We start from the raw sequence: 24,703 nt of genomic DNA on the forward strand, positions 1-24,703 counted from the left end.
CTGTTAATTCTTTGATCATACTTATAATACCTTCCTTGAAGTCCTTGACTGCTAAATCCAACATGTGGGCCCATTCAGAGTGAATTTACATTGGCTGTTCTTTTTTCTGAGCGTAGGTCATGCTTCACTATTTCTTTGCATGTCTCATAACTGATATAGTACAACCATAGATTAAAAAATAGGAGGAGAATGCTGATAGCATGTGCAGAAGATAAGTTTTTCATTTTTTGGTAATCAAGACGATGGTGGTGTTATTAGTATTGCTATTCTGAAGCATTTTGTGTAACGTAGAATAAAGTAGATGAATACTTGTGGAATGTCCTAATTCTATTATCCCTTGGTCCTTGAGAACCAAGATTCTCAGTGTGGACGAAAGGCGAAATAGATTTAAGATAGAAGAAATCAAGGAAAAACTCTGTAGTCCTGAACATGAATGATTGAATCGGAAATATCCATATGAAATATTGAGGTATCGGCGTGTGTGTCTGTATATGTATATGTGTGTATATGTACACACATATACATGTATAGGTGAGTGTATGTGCATGTGTGTGTGTGTGTGAGAGAGAGAGAGAGAGAGAGAAAGAGAGAGAGACAGAGAGAGAGAAGAGGGGAGGGGAGGGGAGGGGAAAAGAAGGGAGAGGAGAGGGGAGGAAAAGAGTGGAGGGGAGGGGAGGGAGGTCTGGCTTAGTGACTGACCCAGTAGCTGTGAATATTTCTTGCCTAGATTGTGAGCTTAAAGTATCATTTTCCAGTAAAAGAAACCTCATTCCAGTTCTGGGATAGGAAATAAATAAGATGAGCCTGGAACACTTTTACTACCTGATTGCAAGGACACTACCCAGATTTATTGGGTCAGGTTAAAAGCATTCAGGCCAAATATGGGACAATTTGAATTTCAAGAAGGATAAAAATTGCAACAGACTCATCAAGTATGGTTAAATTCATGAGTTCTAATTCAGTATCTAGCAAAGTAAATAAAAAGAAAGACCCAAACATTTATCCTACTTTTACTATGTGAACTGGAAAACCAAATATGAGATAAAAAGGAAACACCTCCCTATAAAATTATTCCAGTGAATAAATGAACATGTAGTCAAGAATTAGAATGTCACCATTTTGTAAACTCTCAGTGAATTAACGTATCTAACTATTGAGCATCAAGGGCTGCTAACATCAAAAAAAGAGTGACAACCAGACGCCATGTGCCTCCTGACAGAAGAGTATGCGTGCCACTGACAAAGTCTTGCAAAGGGATGAATCTGAATTGGTCACACCTCGAAATCCAGCTGCCAGTTGCAAGAAATACAGAGAACAAAGGAATGTATCTCATTGTCCCACGACTGTGCAGATTTCCGTCCCATGGGAAACTCTGCAGGTCAAGCAGCTTAGGTTCTTTAACAGGTAAATTGTAAGGAAAAGAAAGAGGTCGGAAGAGAACCTGTAAGAGAGATTTTAAAGACTCATCAAGTAAGGAAAAAAGTGGCAAGACATAACTGTAGTGTAGGGATACATACCGCAGTGATGAAGCCATAGGAAATGGAATGAAGCAATAGCTGTAAAGTCAGGTAGCAGGTACCTTTGGATGGAGGTAGGGGCCTGTTAATTGGAATGGGGTGAATGACAGTGGTCCTTTTTGTTTGTTTGTTTTTCGGTAGTAGTTACAAAGATGTTTGCCTTATAATGATTCCCTAGGCGATATATTTGTTTTATATGGCTTTCTGTATCTATATTTTATATTATACAGAGATTAAAAAGGAATGGGACGGGGTCAATGAAAGGTAGGCTAGAACAATGCCCAGCAGAGGGCAGAGGAGGGGTCTCTGCACTGGGAATTGAGAGGCCAGGGTTCTAGTCCTGCCCCACTACTCACGGAGCTGTTGGGCAGGCCTCTCCCTTTCCCTCCCTGGGACTCAGTTTCCCTCTCTGTCAATTGAAGATAATGAAGTCCAGCCTGCCCCACTATTGGTGGGAGAACCATCTGGAACAGTGGGCTGGGAGATGGCATGTTTGTGTCATTTCAGAAGATGATGATGATGGCTAGCATCTACTGAGCGCTGGCTGTTACCCTCCTGTGAGTAGCAGGTGTACAGCTGGGTCTCCCCCTGCCCTAGCATGTGAGGACCCCGTCTCTGTCCTGAGGAGCTGAAAGCCTCTCGGGCTTTCTTGATAAGAAAGTAAAATAACTTTTAATTATCTTGTTAGTGGTTTATTAGTAAATGTTAGCTCTTCTGGATGGCTGAGAGGGGCTTTAAAATAGCTTATTCCCCTGAACAAATTAAATATTCTCCCCACAGATCACACTTTTCCTGCCAATGTGCTTAGAAAAGCTTTTTTTCTATAGATGGTGCTAAGGTACAGTTGAGCTCACCATAGAGTGAGTCGTTGTGAATTTTGATGGGGAAGGACCAAATAAATAAGGCATTATATGATGAAAGAATTTAACATAGGCACTTGTCCTAATGACTGGTGGACAGACCCATGTCTACATTGTCATCATTTTGTCCCTGTTAGTCCCTTTGCCTGACACCGTCTTACTTCAGCGTTTCCACTGTGTCGCTTCGACCACTCCACAGAAATTCTGCTGTCTCTCCCTTTGTCATCCACCCTCACTGGGAAGGGCCATGGATCCCATCCCTTTAGAGCCCAGTGTGTCCAGGTAGAGGCTTCATGTGTCCGTTGCTGCTCCCAACCTGTCTTGCTTCTTTCCTGCCTCTGTGATGCTTCTGTGTCGTGGGAGTTAGTCACAGTTCCCAGTTTGTTTGTGGGCTTTTGCATGGCAGGAGTCATCTTCAGCTTTTCTAGGCACGGGAATCAGATTGGGCCTGGGTTCAAATCCCAGCTCTTCTGTTTGTGGGCTGTGTGATGATCGCGTGCCTGTTACATAATTTCTCTGAGCCTTTGTTTCCTCATGTGTAAAACTACAGAAGCTGCTAAGTAAACACTTGTTAGTTGAGAAGAAAATTTTGACATAATGTATAGTAGAAACCAATTCTGATTTTGCACTGTTTTCTGCTAAACCAAAGGTACGTGAACATATTAGTGGCTGCTTTTGGCTTTTACCCAATAAATGTGTATCTGTGGACTGGAGGCCAGATGGTGGGTGGTGGGAGGTAGCAGGTGGTTGGTGAATGGGACGATTCACATGATGTTGAGTGTTGGGCCAGGAGCCTTACAGGTACCCTATTATCCAGGCATTAGGGGTCGGCATTAGCCCCATTTTATGAGGAAATAAGCACAGCATCGTGAGGCCAGCACCTGGTGTTCCCCACTTTGCCATATTTCCAGGGTCTCACATTCCATTCTCCCTTCCTTTTCTTCCTATCATGGTCACTCTCAGCCTTTGCTCTTTTCTATCCCCAACTTATTAGCCTTTCCCAGGCCCAAGCAAGTTGGGGCATGACTCTCGAGAATACGTGAAAATCCCGAAGAGCACCATGCTGCCTCAAACCGAGCAAAACTGCTTTATTTCCCCAAGAGCAACATTGGAGGCTTTTATTTACGAACTTAGTGGCACAGCCTCTTCTTTCCCCATTGAGTGTATCTGGCCCCGGTTTGAACAAGACACCTTAGGCAGGCCTGGGGCCCGGGCACCCCTCACAGGTGCTGCCACTTCCCGCCCTCTCACAGCCTCTCTCCACCCACGTTTGCCGCCTGCTTGCCTCCTGAAGCTATTCGGACCAATGAGCCCTGTACACTTAAAGGTCTTTTAGTGTTCTTTATGAAACTGAGTACCTTGGATTTTTTCTCAGTAGTTAGAGCTTTTGAAATATTGTCCCCAGAGGTTGTTTTGGAAATGCCATTCCCCTGTTTTCTGCTAATTGAAATGGAAGTGAACATTGCACTCTTATCCTTGCACTTAACTGTCAGCTCAAGTACTGTGTCCACCCCTGGATGTCCTTTCTGCCTTTCTCTCTCTCCACAGCGCAGTTGGCTGCATGGACAGGGTAGTCAGAAGTCCTTTTACCTATGTGACTTTGCTGCTTAGAATTGATGAATGTTTGAAGTCATATTGTTAGCGTACCATTTCTACCTCCTAGACTATCTTCCTCGTACTTTATTATTGACTTTAAAAAGGAATATTAAATTTGCCTGGTGCTCGTCAGTGTTCCGTGTAATTGTATCCCTTCCTATGAAGCACGTCATTTGGAGCCCCGGCCACTTCTGTTCTCCTCATGCTAAATGTGCCTATCTCCCAGTTCCAGCTGGATCTTCGGTGGCAGTAAATGATGTTGGTGCTTAGCTCTTCTCTTGTCAGTGTTGTATTACACTCTTATAAAACTCTAGTGAGTGGGGGCGGCTGGGGTTAGCCCAGTTGGTTAGAGCGAGGTGCTCTGAACAGCAAGGTTGCCAGTTCAATCCCCGCATGGGCCACTGTGAGCTGCGCCCTCCACAACTAGATTGAAAGAACTACTTGACTTGGAGCTGATGGGTCCTGGAAAAATACACTTAAAATAGATAAAAGTTTAAAAACAAAAACCAAACAAACAAAAACCTCTAGTGGTTCAACAACCCAGACCACCAATTTGAGGCACTAAACCACCTGCAGTGGCTCAGCCACCCAGGTTCATATTTTTTAGTTTGGAAAGAGCCTTGTCAATGGATTCAGAACAATCCCCGAATGTTTGCCATATGGATTGAGGCAGAACAAGGATTCCAGTGCCAACCCCCTTGGTTCCTCTACTTCATCGTGTTGTATTTGTCCCTGCCCCTCCCCCCGTGGCCTTCGGGAGAGACTCTGCACTCCAGCACTCTTAGGAGATGTCCCCATCGCTTCCTGGGACAGTGACCACAGGGCCCAGAGAAGGAGCTTTTCTCCATCCTCACCTGACCTCAGTTATCCTTTGTCATTGAAGACACGTAGGCTTTCAATACATAGTGAAGTGAATGAATGGCTCCAACTAGGGAACGCCTTTTTTATTCTTCAAAATTAAATGACTCCAGAGAAGTGAAACAGACTTTCGTGTTCTGCAAATTGACTGGCAGGTAGACTCCAGAATCCCAAACCTGTCTGAGTAATGGCCGAGTTTTGAGGATAATAGTAATAATACTGGTGAACACTGGAAAACTGCTTACTACATATATTAATTCATTTAATTCTTGCAGCCAGTCTGTGAGGTGGGTACATTTATTACCACCGTTTTATAGAGTGAGGAAACTGAGGTGCGGGCATTTTCCCAAGATCAACAACTAGTGAGTTGCAAAGCTTCGATTTGAGCCCATACAGTCTGGCTCCAGAGTCCCTGTTCTATTCTGTGTCTCTAAGTCTAAGTATGTAGATAAGGACGTGGATCTCCAGGTGAAGAGCAGCCCTTATAATTTAGGTGCTGGTTTGTTTGTTATAAGTGTTCTCAGGTTGAGGGGTTCAACTCTGTGTTAGATACTGTTTGTCCTCTAGGATTCAGTTGAGCGTCGTTACAGTACAAGTTCACGAGGAAGCATGTATGTTGGCTGGCTCACTGTTGCATCCCCTGTGCACAGTAGGCCTTCAACATCCATTTTTTGAATGGGGATTGATGGCCTTTGCCCGATTCCCAGAGGTGGTGGGGAGGAAGGACATGGCACGGGGCCAGCCGGCCATTGTGTCTGTGTTTCCTCAGAGACCCGGGTTGGGGGCGGGGAAGGAGCCGCTAGCAGGCTGGCTTGTGCCTTTGCCGGAGTTGTCCTCTCGTCACAGCCGTGCAGCTTTGCTCTGTAGCCTTTCGCGCGCCATGTTGGAAGGAGCTGTTCCATGTCCCTGTCGCGGCTCCAGAAGGCTCGCTGTGCCCTGTGTGCCTTACGCCCCCGCCTCCCGGTCCACAGCGCCTGCTCAGCGTGCTGCCTGCCGCCGGGCCAGCCGACCAAAATGCCCGATTCACTCTGCTTTTGTCACGAGGAAGCCTCCGTTGCTGAGATAGTCAAAAAAATGTTGTTAAGCCTAGTACAACTCTCATTAGGTTTGAAATGAGACTTGGGAAGCTTCGCCTGCCTGTTCACATCCCAGCGTGGATGGTTGTCACACCCTCCGTCACTAAATCTAGGCTGCAGCTGGCTCGCTCCGTTGGTCAGAGAGAGTCCTTTGCTAACGAGGCCAAGGTTGTGGGTTTGATCCCTGGCCCCAGACTGCAGCAGCCATCTGTCTTCACAAACGCGTGTCACTGGATACGAGGCGAGGAGTGTGCACAGAGGGAACAGAAGCCGGAATCCATTCTGGGAAAAAGCAGCTCCCTGACAGCTGGCCAGAAGTGTCCTTTCGGACTGTGGAGGATGTATTTTTCTTCTTCCACTTTACAGCTCTGGATATCTGGTTTTGATTTCAGACTTTTCTAAGTAGATGCTACGAACAGTTATACAAATGAAAGAGAAGCAGTGCCCCAGCCTGAGAGCTAAGAGAAATTGACCTAGAGGTGCACGCTCTGTTTCTGTTTTTCAAGTGTTCTAAGAGTTGACAGTGTCCAGAATGACACTGAGCATATCTCATGAGGGAAGAAGTACCTGCTTTAGTCGTCCCCTTTGTAATCAAGAAAATTCTTTTCAACAAGGAGGACGGGAAAGGGATTTCAGAATATAAGATTGTGCTCGCTCTTTTCTTTGGTGGGGGAGCGGTGGTGGGTACACAGCTTACTAAGTGCCGCTGGGTGTCTGGTTGGCTCTGTGAGGCAGTTGGAAAAGGAGAGGTGGGTACCAAGAGAGCGTGTGTTCTCAAGATGATCACAGTTTGGTGGCAGACAGACATAAATACAAATGGAAATCAGTGTGTCAAATGCAGTCAACACTCAAAACAGGTGCAGATCCTGGGAGCACCCAGGAGCAGTGCCTTTGCCCTCCTGGAGAAGCCAGGGAAAGGTTCCCGAGGGTAACCTTTGACTGGGTCCAGAAGGATGACCAGAAGTTCCTCAGGACACCTCAGGCAGAGAGCAGCACGTGTAAAGGCAAATGGGCAGCAAAGCTTCCCTGAAATGTATGGCAGGCTTTTTAAAATCTCAAAATCCTCATTATCTACACAGCTGTCTAGAAACTGCCAAGCCAGGCTTGCCCAGGGATGTCACTTGGTACAGATGTGTCACTGCTCCCCCAGGCAGCCATGCGACAATGCCACCAATTGCCTATGAGATGTGTTCTGTTTAAGAGAGTGCTTTGAAGTGTTGCCTGCTCGTCCATGTGCAGTGAGAAAGCAGGGGACAGGTAACAGCTAGAAAACGTGTCCCCTTGTCGTCTTGCCTCATTTGGTTCATCGTAATTCTGAATTGCATTCATTCAGTAAGTATTTTCTGTATGCCAGGCTCTGTTTGAGGGGCTTGGGATATGTCAGTGAGCAAAACAAAGATCTCGGTCCTCAAGATGCTTATGCTTAGTTTCTTAAGGGGGATGTGAAGCCATGTAAGCCCCCAGAGGCAGGGATGGTGGCCCTTGTTCACCAGTGTACCTCAGGGGCGAGCCTAGGACCTGACACCTAATAGTGCTCAATAATTGTTGAAATAACATACTGTTTAAGAGCTTCTGGAGTGCTAATTGGTAACAAAGAACATGGAAAAAGCCAAATAAAGTGATTTAGTGTGTTGACTTGTTCTGGAATTGATCTTTAGTTATAAAGTTCTCAACCACAGAGAAGGAAAAAAAATATTAAACATACTCTAGCAAGGGTACCTTTCCCTTGTCATCCAGGAATTTGACGTCCAGTATAAAAAGTATTTTATTCACATCGGAGCTTTGAGTTCTGCATGACAATGACAGTTGATATTGAATTTAAGTGTATTGGTGGCCTGGGCCAAACTCTGAGGTCAGAAGATAATTTGGAAGGACTAGTGAAGGGGAAGAATTGTATTTCCTCACCGTACTCCCAAGAAATGAAGAGAAATAACACAATACATTGAACTTGCTGTTGAAGTAGCCACCCATCACGAGGTGACATGGTTCTCAAATCTCCGAGTTTCCCCCAGCCTTGGTTTTCCATTTTGATTTTGATTTTTGGAGCTCTGGCTTCCCTCCCATACACATTTCCCCCCTGGGTTTGATCATACAGCGGCCCAGGTGACAAGTGTGAAGGAGCTGAGAATGTGGTTCAGAGTCACAGAACAGAACAGGACAAAGCCAGGCACTGCTGCAGCCTTGTACGTAAGAATGTAAATTTCAGACACCAGCTTTCAAAAGTGCTGCTGCAGGGCCCAAGGGGAGAAGAGGGAGGCCACGTGCTGGCGAGCCAGTGCCCTCCCTGGGTGTCTGTAGGAAGCCATGCTTCTGCAGTGACCTAAGGGCCAGCAGACAAGACCTGGAAGGAGGGGATTCAGAAGGAGGAGGATGAAACCAGATAGAAAAGGGAGACGAGAAGAGAAAAATGGAAGTAGGTCAAGGGAGGAGTAGAATGTGTCTGTGAGAAGTGAGTGGGCTTTCCTGCCAGAGACAGAGCAGTAGGGTGCTTGGGTTTAAACCCGAGCTAGGCTGTGGGACACTGGCCTGAGCTCTCCCTACTGGGCGGGGCACGGGCAATGATGCTGGAACGTGAAAGCAGGCTCTGGCCTGCTTGTCAGGCGGAGCAACCAGCTGGTGCTCGCGGTCCTCGCAGACCCTTTCTCCTTGGTAATAGCTGAGCTGTGTGGGAACTGTTCCAAGTGGAGGGAAATGCACCCCAGCTCAGGAAGCTTGCCGAAGCAAGGTACAGGAGGTGAACCCCCAAGTTCTGACAGTTCGCCAAGGTACCTGCTGTTCAAATGTTGGCAGGAACATTCATTCTGAGAGTAGTTTACCATAATGAATTCTGACATCATTGCACTCTCCGTCAAGGGTGTTGAAATGGAATAAGTGACTAATGTCAGGGGTCTGTGGAAACCCTCAAAACCAGGGACGTTCATTGGCTCTGGCTCTTCTCTTCATTTTGAGTGGAGTTTTTAAGCAGTAGTTCCTGCTAGATATTTAATGGATCTCAGCATTTTAAGAATAAGCTAATAGTTCAGAGACATAAAAGCAATCGTGTGGCTTTTGTTTACTTCTCTCAAATTGGGTTATTTCATAGCAGTTAGAATGTAATTCTTGTAAGTTAATTTCCTTTTTTGTTCCTTTTCTGTCATAATTATTCATCTAGATTAAATAATATTTTTCTGCTGTTAACAGTGAAAGTGATTGGTTGAATAAAATTATGTGACTAAAAAAATATATGAATGGCGTAGGCATCAATGAGAATTATATGTTTTTGCATTTGGGATACTTTTTCCTTTTCTAATATTTAAAATGTGCAGTCTTTCACCTCCAGTTCCTCCTCCTTCCTGCTGTCAGACTGACCTGTGGTTGGACCACCAGCCTCATGGTTGTCCGTTGGTGCCACACTTATTTGACTTAGCACAGCCCCAGAACTACTGAGACATTCTTGGTTACTGTGGAGTCTTTGTTTGCAAGCGGGATTCTTACCCGTTTGTGGAAGAATTTTATTCTGAAGCCTAAGCTCTCTCCAGAAATAAACTAGAAACAGTTTGAGAAAAACTTGTATCTGCTTCCAAGGCAACATCGGGGCTTTGGGAATACGCCCTCACTTGCTGCTGCTGGTTTTGCCTTATCATGCGTGTGACATCCCTTCCGTCCGAGAGACTTCCTCCAGTTCTCCACCAGAGGGCCCGGGTGCTGCACGGCAGAAACCATCCGGTGCCTCACAGGGGAGGGAATTTCTCTATCCATCATTTCTCTGGTAAGGCAGCCGAGCCATTACCCTCGGACACCGGAGTGCTTCATCTGGGCCAACAGGATTTTCTTTCCAACTCTGAACCGGTTCCTAGGAGTAGCTCATTAGCTGTGATCACTGGAATGCAGGAAATTTGTATTGTGTGTATATATATTAAGTAATTTGCATATTAATGATTTTTAAAAATATAGACCTGAGCTCTTGTATTCATATTTTGTTCTTTCTTCAAGAGCTGCACTTCGGTTTTAAAACTTACATTTCTTTAGCCCAGGAAGGCGATCGAGTAGGGTAGAAAGCTCTTGGCTCGCTCTCTTGCTAGGTTTGTGAACCACAGCAAACCATTTCACTTCTGTGTCACAGTGATCATTTATAGCTAGAATATTCTGTGCTTCCGTAACTGCATCAGTATCTCATTCTTCAAGGAAGAGGGCACAGGGACATTCTGGATGATCAATTCCTACCTCGTGCCTTCCCTGAGTTAATCATGTTTAGATTTGATACTGCCTATTCAAGGCCTAATTTCCACCCTGGTAAACAGCCCTCTAAACCTACGTCTCCACTTACGTTGTCTCAATCCCACCCCTATTTCACACAGTTCAAAATGCTATTCCTTTGGTACATAGTAGGAGTTTAGTCTTTGATTCTGGAATAAAATTAGACTATGGTGTCCTACCCATCCCTTCTTCAGTTGTAACTGTTTCCTTCCCTCCCGTGTTACTTAAGAGAACCGCTCGTCACTCCAAAGCAAATGTACTTTGTTGCCTGCGAACACAGATCCCATTAAAATAAATGAAGAGGAAAGCAAAGTAGATTGCATGTCCCAGGGCCTGTTACCTAATTTTTATTCACGTCTCTGTTAGATTGCCTTTAGCGTCGCTTGGAGTCCCGAGCTCAAGCTTCCCTTTTTATGCCACCATAAAGCTTCTGGTCTGATATCATCTGATATGTGTGGGTAAGAGGAATATGAGAGTATTTATGTATCTCTGCCAATAAACCACTACCTTCAAGTTCTGGGGCTGTTCTTGTGAATGAGAGTCCTGGGATGTCACGTAGGTATAAGATATGAATTAATAGTCCTTGTGAGTGCTTGTAACGTACAGAACCCACATTCAGTTTGATTTAATACCTTTGTGCAATTTAAAATGTCATCCAAGAAGAGAGCCAAATACCTAGAGCTTCTGCCACAGCCTGCAGGGCTGGCTGACAAGTTTGCACCGGCTGACCTGCTCTGCGGCTTTTTGGAAAGATGAGATGTGTTCTAATGAGCAAGTTATAAATATCACCAAGTTATGTCATAGGTGGTAGCAGAGCTCAATGTGAAAGGACCGGCTGGGAAGTGCTCCCAGCTGAACAGGACAGGCACAGCTTTCGGAGAGGACGAGTGGGGCCTGGATATATCGACCAAGATGTTACTAAAGAATTATTTGTCCCTTAATAAAATGTGTCACCAAACATGTCTCTGTGAGGTGTGTGAGGGATGAGATGAGATGTGTTCTGATTACAGTCAGGCAGCTCCAGGTTCCATGTTCATACGCTCCCTTGCAGAAGGGGCTTTTGACCCTTTGCTGCTTTTGACAAAAAAGAAAGTGGAAGGGGGAGCGGTGGCTTGATGGATTTCCCGGACAGTGATTTATGTTCTCAAAGATGCAGAGTGGTTGCTTGGTGGAACCCCTCATTTTTCATTCCTTTTATCTTTGTCTTGCCCATGAAGTTGCAACTTATAAGAAGCCTGTACCCACATTGCATGCAGTGCCTTGTTGATATTCCAATACCCCTTTTACCACCAACCTTTTAAGTGAAAAGAGATTTCAGTACCGCTCAACAGAGCAGGAAAACTACTGAGCCATTGTAAGGTTGGAGGTAGACTCTTACAAGGTAGTTTGCTTTTGTTTGTTCGTCTGGCATCAGAATTGATTTTCCGACTTTTATTTTCTTGAGAAAATTTGATTGTGGAAACACAGAAAAACATCAATCCACGTCAAAATTTTCAGAGTCGAACAAAGATGGACAGATATGTTCAGAATAATTGTTTGCTTAAGATCTAGCCAACAGCTTTTATGTAGACAAAAATGCATTGAAATATGTGTATAAAATATTTAATATTAATACACACCAGATGGAAACCCTGTCAAATTCTGTATGTACACAGGAACTTGACAAGAGGAGTTGGGAGATTTAGAGAGCTCCTCAGAGCAGTTGAAACGAGAACAACTCAAAACCTGCGAATGGTAAGTGTGATTAACGACTTGATTGAAGCCCAAAGGGCCCTTCAGGTGTTTGCTCTCTGTCATATACAATACTTTACTGAGATACAGTTTACGTACCATGCAATTTACCCACTTTTAGTCATTCGTTTTTAGTACATTCACAGAATTATTCAGCCATCACTAATATTTAATTTCAGACCATTTTCATCACCCCAGAAACTCCATACCCACTAGTTGTTCCTTTTCCCCAGAAACTGCCAATCATTCATGTACTTTCTGTTTCTACGGGTTTGCCTATTTTGGACATTTCATATAAATTTAGTCATATAATATGTGGTCTCTTTGTGACTGGCTTCCTTTACTTTAGCATAATGTTTCAAGGTTCATCCATGTTGTAGCCTGTATTAGTACTTCTTTCCTTTTCATTACCAATAATAATATTCCATTGTGCAGATACACCACATTTTATTTATCCATTCATCAGTTGATGGATATTTGGGTTGTTTCCACTTTTTGGCTATTATGTGTAATGCTGCTATGAACAATCTTACGCAAGTTCTTGTGTGGATATATGTGTTCGTCTTTCTTGGTTATATCCCTAGGAGTAGAATTGCTGGATCCATGATAACTATTTTTAACACTTAGAAGAATTGCTGGACTCTTTTCCAAAGTGGTCACACCATTTTACATTCCCACCAGAAGTTCTGAGGGTTCCAACTTTTCCATATCCCTGACAACACTTATTATTATCTGTCGTTTTAGCTGTAGCCATCCTACGGGGTGTGAAGTGTCGTCTCATTGTAGTCTGGTTCTACGTTACCTGATGGCTAATAATGTTGGGCATCTTTTCAATTGCTTATTGGTAGTGCCGTCTCTTGAAGCATAAGAAATGCATCTTGTAAGGCAGGTGGAATGGAAGCCCTCCCAGGTGCCAGTGTGGTGAAAGGGTTGTTTATACGCCTGTGATTCATACCAAAACCCAGACAGAGCAAAGCAGATTAGACCCTGAGGAGTACCTAGTTGTGTGACTAATTGTATTGGTGATAAAATTTAGAAGAGAAATATAAACGCTCGTAAAATAAACTGGTTGATCAGCAGCTTGGTTTTCCTGTTGACTTGAGTTCTCTGTCTTCCGTTTCGATCCTTTCACTTTCATGCCTGGCGAGGCTCCTTAATTACACCTCCATAGCTCTCCTTTCAGAGCCATAGGCATTGAGTATTTGGGTGCAGGCCTGGGGCTCGCTGGTAGCAACCCCATGTAAGACAACAGTTTCTTTTCTCATCCATGTTGTTGTCCTCCTTGAAATGCTGTGAGAGAGTATTCAGTTGGGCAAGGCTGATGGATTCCTGTCATGGGAAATGAGGCAATATTCTTTGGTGTCTCCAGAGTTTCAGGTGCAAACGTACAACTGATGGGGCCAGATGGCTAAGCCATAGGCTTGCCTAGAATTAGTGGGGGGGGCAGGGGGTGAGAGAAGATGAGCAGCTTCACATACACACCCCACCAAGAACCCACTTGGTCTTCAGTCTTTATTAGATATCAGTGTGACTTATAGGTGCCTTGAGAAATTCAAACAAAACATTCTGATTTGTAGACATCTTTAAGGAAAAACCCCTGCAAAAAAGGGATAAAAGTTGTTGCCAAATGTCCTTTCTCTCAAATCAGTCTACTCCCAACATTCCATAAAACTTCTCAAATGGTCAGTATGAACAGCTTCTTCCAAGATTTAGAAGCACATTAAAAATAACTATTATATTAGCAAATGTTCTTACAATTGTTTTAAAAGCACATTTAAAAAGCCAACCTTTCAAAATTGCTTAAATGTGAAGCATTTGTTCATATTATTATTGACTCTTAAAAATATATACATATTGATTCATTAAGGAAATGAATGAATGGCTTTTCCTCATTAAAAGGAACAAGTGCATTGAGTGGACTGTTGGAATCTGATGCTGCTTACTTCAGTTGTTTTTCAGAATTAGAGCATTATAAGGTTTATGATTTTTAAATCAACGTATTTGAACTTATAAAAATCCTGTGATGTAGGATTCTGAATAGAGATACGTTAGGAAGGAAGAGAATTCTTAGATTTTTTCCCTTTTTTCTGAGAAGTGCAGTGAAAGGCTTCTAAAGAAAGTCTGGGTAGACTGGAGCTGCCCCTGGATGTTTTCAGCTGTTAACTGGTCAGTGTTTACATGAGGGGAGTCACTTCCCACTTTATGTTGTACTGAGGTTCAAGCTGACTTTTGGTCTTGCTTGATCATTGTCAAGTGACCTAAGTTAAACTGTTTCTAATTCCTTGAGCGCTGAGCCAAAGGTGTGCATCAGAATTCTTGGAGAAACCTTGAACAAATACCCATCCCTATGCCTGACACAGCAGTGCCAGCCAAGGAGGTCTGGGGCAGGGCCTGAAAATCTTATTTCCTAGTTTCCACGGTGATTCTTTGCCACCCTAGTTGAGAATTGCCTGGTATCTTTTTTTATACTGGACATCAGAAAGCTTTTCAAGCTAATGCCATTCTCAGTCCAGTGTTTCCATCAGCCTTAATAACGATATGATTCTTTTCAGATTAACTGTTAATTGTAAATTTGTGATATACTGATGAGATGGAAAAAATTGCCTTGTAAAACTCAGTCTGGTGTGAGACCATAGCAGAAAAGGATTTAAAAGTACATTTATAGAAACCCCACTCCTAAATAAATACCCTCGAGAACTGAAAGCAGGTGTTCAAACACTCAAACAAAAACTTGTATACGAATGTTCACAGCAGCACTATTCACAACAGCTAAAAGATGGAAACAACCCAAGTGCGTATCAGCTGGTGACTGAATAAGCAAAATGTGGTCCATCCACACAATGGGATATTATAAAAAGAAATGAAGTACTGATTCATACTGCAACATAGATGAACCTTGAAAACATTTTGCTAAGTGAAAGAAGCCAGACACAAAAAGACCATACATTTCATGATTCCATTGATATGAAATACCCAAAGTAGACAAATCTATAGAAGCGGAAAGCAGATTAGTGGCTCCCAGAGTCTGGAAGGAGGAGGAATGGAGAGTGACTGTTTAAGAGGGTATGAGTTTTCTTTGGAGATAATGAAAACGTTCTGGAGCTGGGGGTGGTGGTGGTTATACAACATTGTGAATGTACTAAATGCCATTGGATTATACACTTCAAATGGTTAAAATGGTGAACTTTATGTTATATAAATTTTTACCACAATTTAAAATTACTTTTTTTTGAGATACAACAAAAGTGCATTTCATGACCAAATTTGTATATAAAAGTTCAAGTCTTCTTTCAGGCCCATTTCCCTCCCTTCCTTCCTTAATTCAGAAGTCATATGACTGTTACCTACAGTTCTTAAGCCTTTAAGCTGCAAGCTAAATAGCACCTTAGTATAAAAAAATAAAAGGTATAGATTTTGGTGAGCTTGCTGATAATTTCTCATAATCTGTTCTGAACTTCATTTGAGTTTTCAATGAGCACAGCCAAATATCCTTTCTAATCAGTAGGGCCCTGATGAGGTGATGACTTTATAATATGCAATCACATGAAAACCTCATTTTAAAAGTCTGTCTGATAGGTTAATATCCTGCGGGAAAATGAGATCTATCACGAGCTGTCTAGTGGTGGACAAGTCAATTGTTTAGGGCAGAAATTTTTATAATTTTAGAATCCCTCATGGCAGCTCTATCCAGAAAATGAAGTTCCTTGTTCATTTTTTTTCCTTTAACATTTTTTTTCCCTCAGCTATAGTGAATGGAGGTAATTTTTGTCAGTCGATGCTTCTAGCAGAAGTCATTAGCTTATATGACTGCAGTGAGAGCAAAATGAAACTATAACGGAACGTTTAAGAAAACAGTTCAGGAACTGTTTAGGTCCTGGAAATTGTGTTCTTATGAGATCTTTACAGATGGCTCAACTGGGGATGATCGGAGTGATTTAATTTCACATTTTTGTAGACATTTAAAGCCAATGGGTCTTACTTGAGAATCATCAAGAAAATTTGCCTTTACCCAATGATTATCAGAAACCACTAAGCTAGTGATTTGGTTGCATTTAAGTTTCCTTGTGGTGTTTTAAGAGATTTCACATGGATGAACGCCTAGCAAAATTCTCTTCTGGAACATATTTATTTTAAAAAGGCTCATTCTCAGGGAAGATCAGCATTCTTTGTCTGCACCTTGCAAAGAGTGCTAAAACCTGTGGGAAAACCTGCTGGTTGAAGTTTTATTTTGCCACCTCTGACTGACTGTGGGGTATAGCCTGGTCCACCCTGCCGTGCAGTACGACTGTTTTCAGAGAGATTTTGTTTCTTTTATCTTTTTCTTTCTTCTTTTTTTTAACCTCCTCTCTTCTTTGTCACTGGAAGAGTCTGAGGTACATGAACTGATATGCATCCATCAACAAAATATTTCTGAGTAGATGCCACACGCCGCTCCCCTCCTCCATCACACATGGTGCTGTCCTGGGCAGCGGAGCTACACAGAGTTTGGGAAAGCATAGTGAGCGGCTTTTAACCTAGGAGGACGAGGTCCAGCTATTCCTGGGTTTTTACACCAAGAAAAGGGATGCCTGTTCAGCTTTGAAAAAAGGTCTTTCTTGAGCAGTAGCCAGAGTCCCTACTTGGCGTTCTCCATTGTACAGACCAGTGGAGCTTTCCGGCCGAAAGCCCAGGGTACCCGAGGGTCAGGCTCCCAGGTGCTGAGTCCCACGGTGGGACCACGGGGGACTGGCCCTTGGCGCTCAAAGAAGGAAGACATTCTAAAAATCTATAGTGGACATCATCAATGAAGAGATTTTTTCAGGGATACCATCCTCTAGGCTGAGTGCCGGCTTTTTGCCAAGTTTGGGCTTTAGCAGGCATCAGTTGGGAGGAGATATTTGCAGTTCACCTGTTATTTGTAAGGGCTTTTGGAAAAGAGCTTAACTAAAATTTCAGTTGTTTTAGATATAAAAAACATGTTTAGTGTTCCAGCGTGCAACAGAGGCACGTGGCATTTGAAGGGTATGAACTTGTTTAAAAAAGAAATTATTCAAATATCTTAGTGTCTTCTTTTTTGTCATCAACGGCTATAATATCATCAATAATTTTAAATTATGAGTCTTGGAATAGTGCCAAGCACAAAGTGATGACTGAAAAATATTTATTAAATAAGTGAATGAATAAATGGATGAATGAGTGAATGCTACAAAATAGATCCATGGCTATGCCTTTGCTCCTTTGTGTTTCCAGACAATAGCGAGGCAGTTGGCGGAAATCTTGTTGAGGGGTATGTGTGAACAGAGCTACTGGAACCCTCTGGAGGACCCACCATGTCAGTCACCTCTGGACGATCCCCTCCGGAAAGGAGCCAACACAAAAACCTACACCCTCACTCGGAAAGCCCGCGTCTACTCAGGAGAGAAGTATGGGAGTTGATGTCCTCATTTGTACGTTAGGGGATGGGAGGGAAACTTTGGGAAAATTCAAGGGTGAGTAGAAATGCAAGGGTAGATTTTTCCACTGAAAGAGAACCAGGTGAGCAAGTCTCATTTACCAACTTAATGGAGATACCTCATTACTTCTCACACTTTTAGCAAATGTCTTTGTACCAGTGACGACATTTTACATAGGAAAATGCTCTCATTTTAGCCATTACTATTGATTGGTCTTTGGGATTGTCATTTCATTTATTAAAAGAACCACAGCATTATAAAGCAATCAGCGACAAAGCTATTTGTAAACCAGAGTTAACCTGTCCTCATTTCTTCAATTCTTTGATCCTTTTGTTTAAAAATTTGTTTGAAACTGAATTAACTATAAGGAGAATTAAATAATTTGCAAATGATTCTAAGGTGATGCCTCTTTAGAACTTCTTAATTTTTTAAAGTTTTAAATTTGGGACTTGATCAGCTGTGAGGAAAATGGGCTAGTGAACCACTTAGTCTCTGCATGGGTCTTCCCCAGGTCAGGGAAGGAGGAGACAGGAGGGAGAGAGACCATAACACGGGTGACGAGACAGGAACGATCCTTAACTCATTCTTAATTCCTCCCCTCAGAGCCTTCACTTCCCACCTTTGCCTGTTCTTACAAGGACACGGCATGATAACTTTTCAGAATCTCTGTATAAAGGAAAGGGGATCATGTATGAATAAATATGGAAACCCTCTCTGGTTGTTGTCAAATTGGAAAAATGGCTGAGAGACTGCAGGCTGTTGCTTCCGAGGCCCTAGAAAAAGCACTGATAGACATGGGGGACTGGATACGTACTACCTGTGTGGCTTCTGAAAACGTTTGTTGCATTGTCAAAGGGGACATCATTTCTCAAGGCAGCCACCGTTTAATCCTCTTAAGGTGACCTTGGCATCTTTCTCCTTCATCATCTTGTTCAGTTTGCATTTCTTGTATGGATTCAGACAAGTGAGCATATTGTTAACTTTTCCCCTCAGTTTATTTTAATTTAGTGTTCATCCTCCTTTTTCATGGCCTTGTTGAGCCATGAGTTTGCTTAATTCACAGCCTGTGTTTACTCCTTAGTCCTTACCTGGATTCTAGAACATCTGTTCTAGTAATTGCCAAACTCTCAATTTGAAAATGCTGACGCCCTCCCTATGAACTATTTAGAAGCAGATTTGGGTTCATTTTTAAGTGATATTTATATCTTAAAAATAGACCTTATTTATTTTTTTCTGCTTTAGGTGCTTCTTAATAGATATTATATAAGATGCCATATATATTGAAGAACTCAGTTCTTGCTCCCTCTCCCAGTCAAGGTAGACACGTGGCTGGAGCTCTGTGTCCGTCTGGGTGCTAGTCCAACGTGGCCACACTCCTGGAAGGTGACCAAGCGCACAGCACTGACCACTTCTCCTTTATTTCTCGAACCACTCTGTCTTTGTCACTCCTCTGACGCCAGCTTCCTTATCTGCCCCAGGAGAATTACGGAGGCAACATGCAGATCTAGTGGTTACTAGTTGAAGGGAGCATTCCCATACCAGAACTCGTTACTGAGTCACAAGTTTCGTTTCACACAGATACACACAATTGATTTTTTTAACCGTTTTTTTGAGATGTAATTCATGTACTATACAATTCACTCATTTAAAGTATACAGTTCAGTGGTTTTTAATACAGCCACATAGTTGTACTTCCATTACCATATCAACTTTAGACCATTTTCGTTACCCCCAAAATAAACCCAGCACCCCTGAGCTGTTACCCTACCCCCATCCCTTATATTTTCATATGAATTTTTAGGGTTAGTTTATTCATTTCTGGGGGAAAAAAGACCACTGGGATTTTGAAAGGAATCGCATTGAATCTGTAGATCATTTTGAGTCATATTGCTATCTTAACAATATGAAGTCTTCTGATCCATGAACATTTAGTTAGGTTTTCTTTATTGCTTTCAACAATTTGTAGTTTTCAGGGTATAAGATTTGCACTTCTTTTGTTAAACTTATTCCTAAGAGGTTTTTTTGGTGTGTGTGTGTGTGTGTGTGTGTGTTATTATTTTTGATGCTACTATAAATAGAATTATTTTCTTAATTTCATTTTTGGGTTGTTCATTGCAAATATAGAGAAATACAATTGATTTTCTTTATTGATTTTGTATCCGCAATCTTGGTGAATGTTATTCTAATAGTTTTTATATTCCTTAGGGTTTTCTATATACAAAGTCATGTCATCTATAAATAGAGATTTGTTTTTTTGTTTTTTTTTCTTTCTAACCAGGATGGCTTTTAGTTCATTTTCTTCCCTAGTTGCCCTGGCTGGAACCTCCAGTACAGTGTTGAATAGAAGTGACAAGAGTGGGCATCCTTGTCTTTTTCCTGATCTTAGGAGGAGAAAAGCATCCAACCTTTCACCATTAAGTATGATGTTAGCTCTGGGGTTTTACAGATGCCCTTTGTCAGGTTGAGGAAGTTCCTTTCTATTACTAGTTTGAGTATTTTTATCGTGAGAAGGTGTTTAATTTTGTCAAATGCTTTTTGCATCTATGGAGATGATCATGTGGGTTTTGTTCTTTATTCTCTTGATATGTTACATTAATTGATTTTTCAGATGTTAAGCCAACCTTATATTTCTGGGTAAATCCCACTGGTCATGGTGTATAATCCTTCTTATTTATTGGTGGGCTTGATTTGCTAGTATTTCATTGAGGATTTTTGCATCAGTAGCCATAAAACACACTGAGCTGTAGTTTTCTTTTTTTGTGATGTCTTTTTCCAGTTTTGGTATTAGGGTACTAAGCCTCATAGAATGAGTTGGGGAGTTTTCCTTCCTCTTCTATTTTTTTGAAAGAGTTTGTGGAAAATTGACATTCATTCTTTTTAGAATGTTTGGTAGAATTCATTAGTGAAGCTGTCTGGTCCTGAGCTTTTGTTTGTGGGAAGCTTTTGAAAACTACTTCAATCTCTTTACTTGTTATAGGTCTATTAAGATTTTCTATTTCTTCTTGAGTCAGTTTTGGAAATTTGTCTATTTCATCTAAGTTATCTAATTTGCTAGTATACAATTGTTCATAATATTCCCTTATCAATTTTTTTTATTTCTGTAAGGTTGGTAGTTATGTTCCTTCTTTCATTTCTCATTTTAGCAATTTAGTTTTCTCTCTCTCTCTTTGGGTCAGTCTAGCTAAAAAGTTTGTCAAATTTTGTTGATCTTCTTGAAGAACCAAATTTTGGTTTTGTTGATTTTCTCTATTGTGTATGTACTTTCTATTTCATTTATTTCTGCACTAATCTTTATTCCTTCCGTTAATACCATAGTTTTTGACTTTCTAGTTTTGCATGTTCACAATCCTGCTTCTGGTTTATTAGTTAAGAGAGAAAACCTATTGAGTTATACTTGTCTTGAGGCTTCTTTATTACCAAGGCAGAACTATCTGATCAATGAACTCTGTGGAAAAAAGGACATTATCACCAATTCAGTTATGCTGGTTGGGAGGTGAAAAAGGGAATCCATAGATAACGATTAAACCCCAATTGGGCAGTAGTCCCAAACTCTGTCTCTTATGAGAAATATGAGTACAAAGCAAACCTTAGGTGGCACAGATCTTTCCAGCTTCAGCAGACCACAAAAATCATTCAGAATAATTGGTCATAATAGAATGTAACTGCAGCGAACTCTGCCAGAAAGTTTCACTGCCTGTCACTATGACCTGGAAGTGAACTGGAAACAGGATGCTTATTCTGTCCCCATCATGAATTTTAAAATGAAATAAAATGTTGACAATCCTAGACATAAAAGAGGGGAGGGACCACATGCCATGGGGCTCTTTAGTTCCTGTCTGCTTGGTCTTTCGGTGAAGATTTTGACTTTTATGTACTGCTTGATCTATTTTTTTTCAGTAGGCTTTTTATTGACACCTACATTAAGAAAAATACACAAATCAGAAGTATAAAATTTGATGAATTTTTACCAAGTGAACACATCCAGGTAATTAGCATCCTGGTCAAGAAATAGACATTGCTAGAATGCTAAAAGCCTTCTTTGTCCCCGCTCCCAAGTACTACCCCCTACCCAAGGGTGAATCTATCCTGATTTTTATCACAATATTTAGTCTAGCCCATTTTTTAAATTTATACAAGTGGAGTCATACATTAAGAACTTTTTGTTTAACTTCTTTTGTCTAACATTGTATTTGAAAGATTTGCCCATATTTTTGCATATAGTTGTTGTTCGTTTTCATTGGTGCATAGTATTCCATTTTATTAATATACTCCAATGTGTTGACCTATTTTATTCACGATGGACTTTTGAGTTGTTTCTCATTTAGGGCCAATAGGAATAGTGCTATGAACATTCTTATACATGTTTCATAGGGCACAGATATATGCTTTTCAGTCAGGTATATTTTTCCTCGTATTCCTCCTTGTAAAATGCATTTGAGGTGGCTTAGATCATTAAACGCATAATTACACAAAGGAGATTTAAAACCACTGTTGTGCCAGGAAACGGATAATGAAAAGATTTATTGAAAGCTAAGAGTGCCAGATATTGTGCTGAAGTTCTTTGTAGGCCTAGAAGGAGAAGGTAATGATCGTGGAATACTAAATGTGGGTCTGAGCCTCCTGGTAGCCAATGCAAAGGTGTTTGGGATGATGAGGACACTGTTGACAGGATAAGGATGAGGGGTGTTGAAGGGTCAGGAAGACTACTTGGTGGCAGAACTGAAGCCATGTGAATGACCAGCTGTGCCACTTGCCGCTCTCTCCTCACCTCTTGTGCACACGGCCCACCTTGAGTCATCGTGGCTCCCTAGGAACAAGGAAGCCCTCATGCAGGGTGATGTGCTTTGTGGGATTCACCCAGTCCGCCCACAGCTCAGCTCAGTGCACTGGGGCAGATCTAAGTGAAGGGCCCCTCTTTTTTTGTCATGAGGACATGTGACCAAATGGATTGACAACAAAATGGAAGAATTATGTAGAAGCCTGAGTAATCCTCAGGTTGGATCAGCTGATCCCTTATAAGCAAGAGGCACTCTTAATGCTTAATTTAAATCCTTTTCCTCTCTTGGAACCCTCATCCTTCCACATATACCTGGGACTGACATCATTTTCTGCCTTGGTGTATTTAACAGACAGTGTGACTTGAGGTGGGGGTGGGGCTGGGGATGCAACCATTGTTGGCTTTGATTCTTTTTTTTTTTTTTTAATTTATTGGGGTGACAATTGTTAGTAAAATTACATAGATTTCAGGTGTACAATTCTGTATTACATCATCTATAAATCCCATTGTGTGTTCACCACCCAGAGTCAGTTCTCCTTCCATCACCATATATTTGATCCCCCTTACCCTCATCTCCCACCCCCTCACCCCCTTACCCCCTTACACTAAACTATTGTCTGTGTCTATGAGTTTCTGTTTCTCATTTGTTTGTCTTGTTCTTTTGTTGTTTTTGGTTTATATACCACATATCAGTGAAATCACATGGTTCTCTGCTTTTTCTGTCTGACTTATTTCACTCAGCATTACACTCTCAAGATCCATCCGTGTTGTCACAAATGTTCCTATATCATCTTTTCTTACTGCCGAATAGTATTCCATTGTGTATATATACCACAACTTCTTTATCCATTCATCCATTGAAGGACATTTTGATTGTTCCCATGTCTTGGCCACCGTAAACAAAGCTGCAATGAACATTGGAACACATGTGTCTTTATGTATAAATGTTTTCAGATTTTTTGGGTAGATACCCAGCAGAGGGATTGCTGGGTCATATGGTAATTCTATTCGTAATTTTTTGAGGAACCTCCACACTGCCTTCCATAGCGGCTGCACCAGTCTGCATTCCCACCAACAGTGTATGAGGGTTCCTTTTTCTCCACAGCCTCTCCAACACTTGTTACTATTTGTCTTGTTGATGATAGCCATTCTGACTGGGGTGAGGTGATATCTCATTGTGGCTTTTATTTGCATTTCTCTGATGATTAGTGATGTTGAGCATTTTTGCATATGTCTATTTGCCATTTGTATGTCCTCTTTGGAGAAATGTCTTTTCAGGTTGTCTGCCCATTTTTCAATTGGGTTTTGTGTTTTTTTGTTGTTGAGTTTCATGAGTTCCTTGTATATTTTGGATATTAGCCCCTTATCGGAGGCACTGTTTGCAAAAATCTTCTCCCATTCAGTTGGTTGCCTCTTTATTTTGTCGATGATTCCTTTTGCTGTGCAGAAGCTTTTAAGTTTCATATAGTCCCATTCATTTATTTTAGCTTTTACTTTCCTTGCCTTTGGAGTCAAATTCATAAAACACTCTTTGAACCTAAGGTCCATAAGTTTAGTACCTATGTTTACTTCTATGCAGTTTATTGTGTCAGGTCTTATGCTTAAGTCTTTGATCCATTTTGAATTAATTTTGGTACATGGTGACAGTTAGCAGTCCAGTTTCATTCTTTTGCACATGGTTATCCAATTCTCCCAGCACCATTTATTGAAGAAGCTGTCTTTTCTCCATTGTATATTTTTTGCTTCTTTGTCAAAAATCATCTGTCCATATTTATGTGGTTTTATTTCTGGGTTCTCAGTTCTATTCCATTGGTCTATGTGTCTGTTTTTCTGCCAATACCATGCTGTTTTGATTATTGTAGCCCTGTAGTACAAGCTAAAGTCAGGAGTGTGATACCTCCAACATTGTTCTTTTTTCTTAAGATTGCTTTGGCTATTCGGGGTCTTTTGTGGTTCCAAACAAATCTGATGATTTTTTGTTCTATTTCTTTAAAAAATGCCATTGGGATTTTGATGGGGATTGCATTAAATCTGTATATTTCTATGGGTAATATGGCCATTTTAACTATGTTGATTCTTCCAATCCATGAGCACGGAATGTCTTTCCATTTCTTTGTGTCTTCTTCAATTTCTTTCAAAAATGTCTTATAGTTTTCAGCACATAGGTCCTTCACATCCTTGGTTAGGTTTATTCCTAGGTATTTTATTCTTTTTGCTGCAATTGCAAAAGGAATTGTTTTTTGTATTTCTTTTTCTGAGATTTCATTGTTAGTATATAGGAATGCAATGGACTTTTGTACGTTGATTTTGTAGCCAGAAACTTTACTGTATTCGTTGATTGTTTCTAATAGCTTTTTGGTGGAGTCTTTAGGGTTTTCTGTATATAGCATCATGTCATCTGCAAAGAGTGACAATTTAACTTCTTCATTCCCAATTTGGATGCCTTTTATTTCTTTCTCTTTCCTGATTGCTCTGGCAAGGACTTCCAACACTATGTTGAAAAGCAGAGGTGATAGGGGACATTCCTGTCGTGTTCCTGAACGTAGAGCAAAGGGCTTCAGTTTTTCACCATTAATTATGAGATTAGCTGAGCGCTTGTCATATATGGCCTTTATTATGT

The 24,703-nt window shown here is 41.5% G+C and overlaps 1 protein-coding gene across 11 annotated transcripts in view; it reads left to right on the forward strand.

The window, feature by feature from the left end:
• Nucleotides 1-24,703, forward strand: part of TTC7B (tetratricopeptide repeat domain 7B) — a 238,820-nt gene that overhangs the window by 79,733 nt on the left and 134,384 nt on the right. For 10 of the 11 annotated variants that reach the window (XM_074327043.1, XM_074327041.1, XM_074327049.1 and 7 more), the window contains 2 exons: nucleotides 11,799-11,877; nucleotides 17,104-17,276. The exons of the other annotated variant lie outside the window; for it this stretch is intronic. In XM_074327043.1, the coding sequence (XP_074183144.1) occupies nucleotides 11,799-11,877; nucleotides 17,104-17,276 (252 nt within the window). The remainder of the gene's footprint in view (nucleotides 1-11,798; nucleotides 11,878-17,103; nucleotides 17,277-24,703) is intronic. 11 annotated transcript variants of the gene reach the window in all.

The sequence above is a fragment of the Rhinolophus sinicus genome, linkage group LG03, assembly GCF_036562045.2.
Source record: "Rhinolophus sinicus isolate RSC01 linkage group LG03, ASM3656204v1, whole genome shotgun sequence".
In the NCBI taxonomy this organism is placed as follows: Eukaryota; Metazoa; Chordata; class Mammalia; order Chiroptera; family Rhinolophidae; genus Rhinolophus; species Rhinolophus sinicus.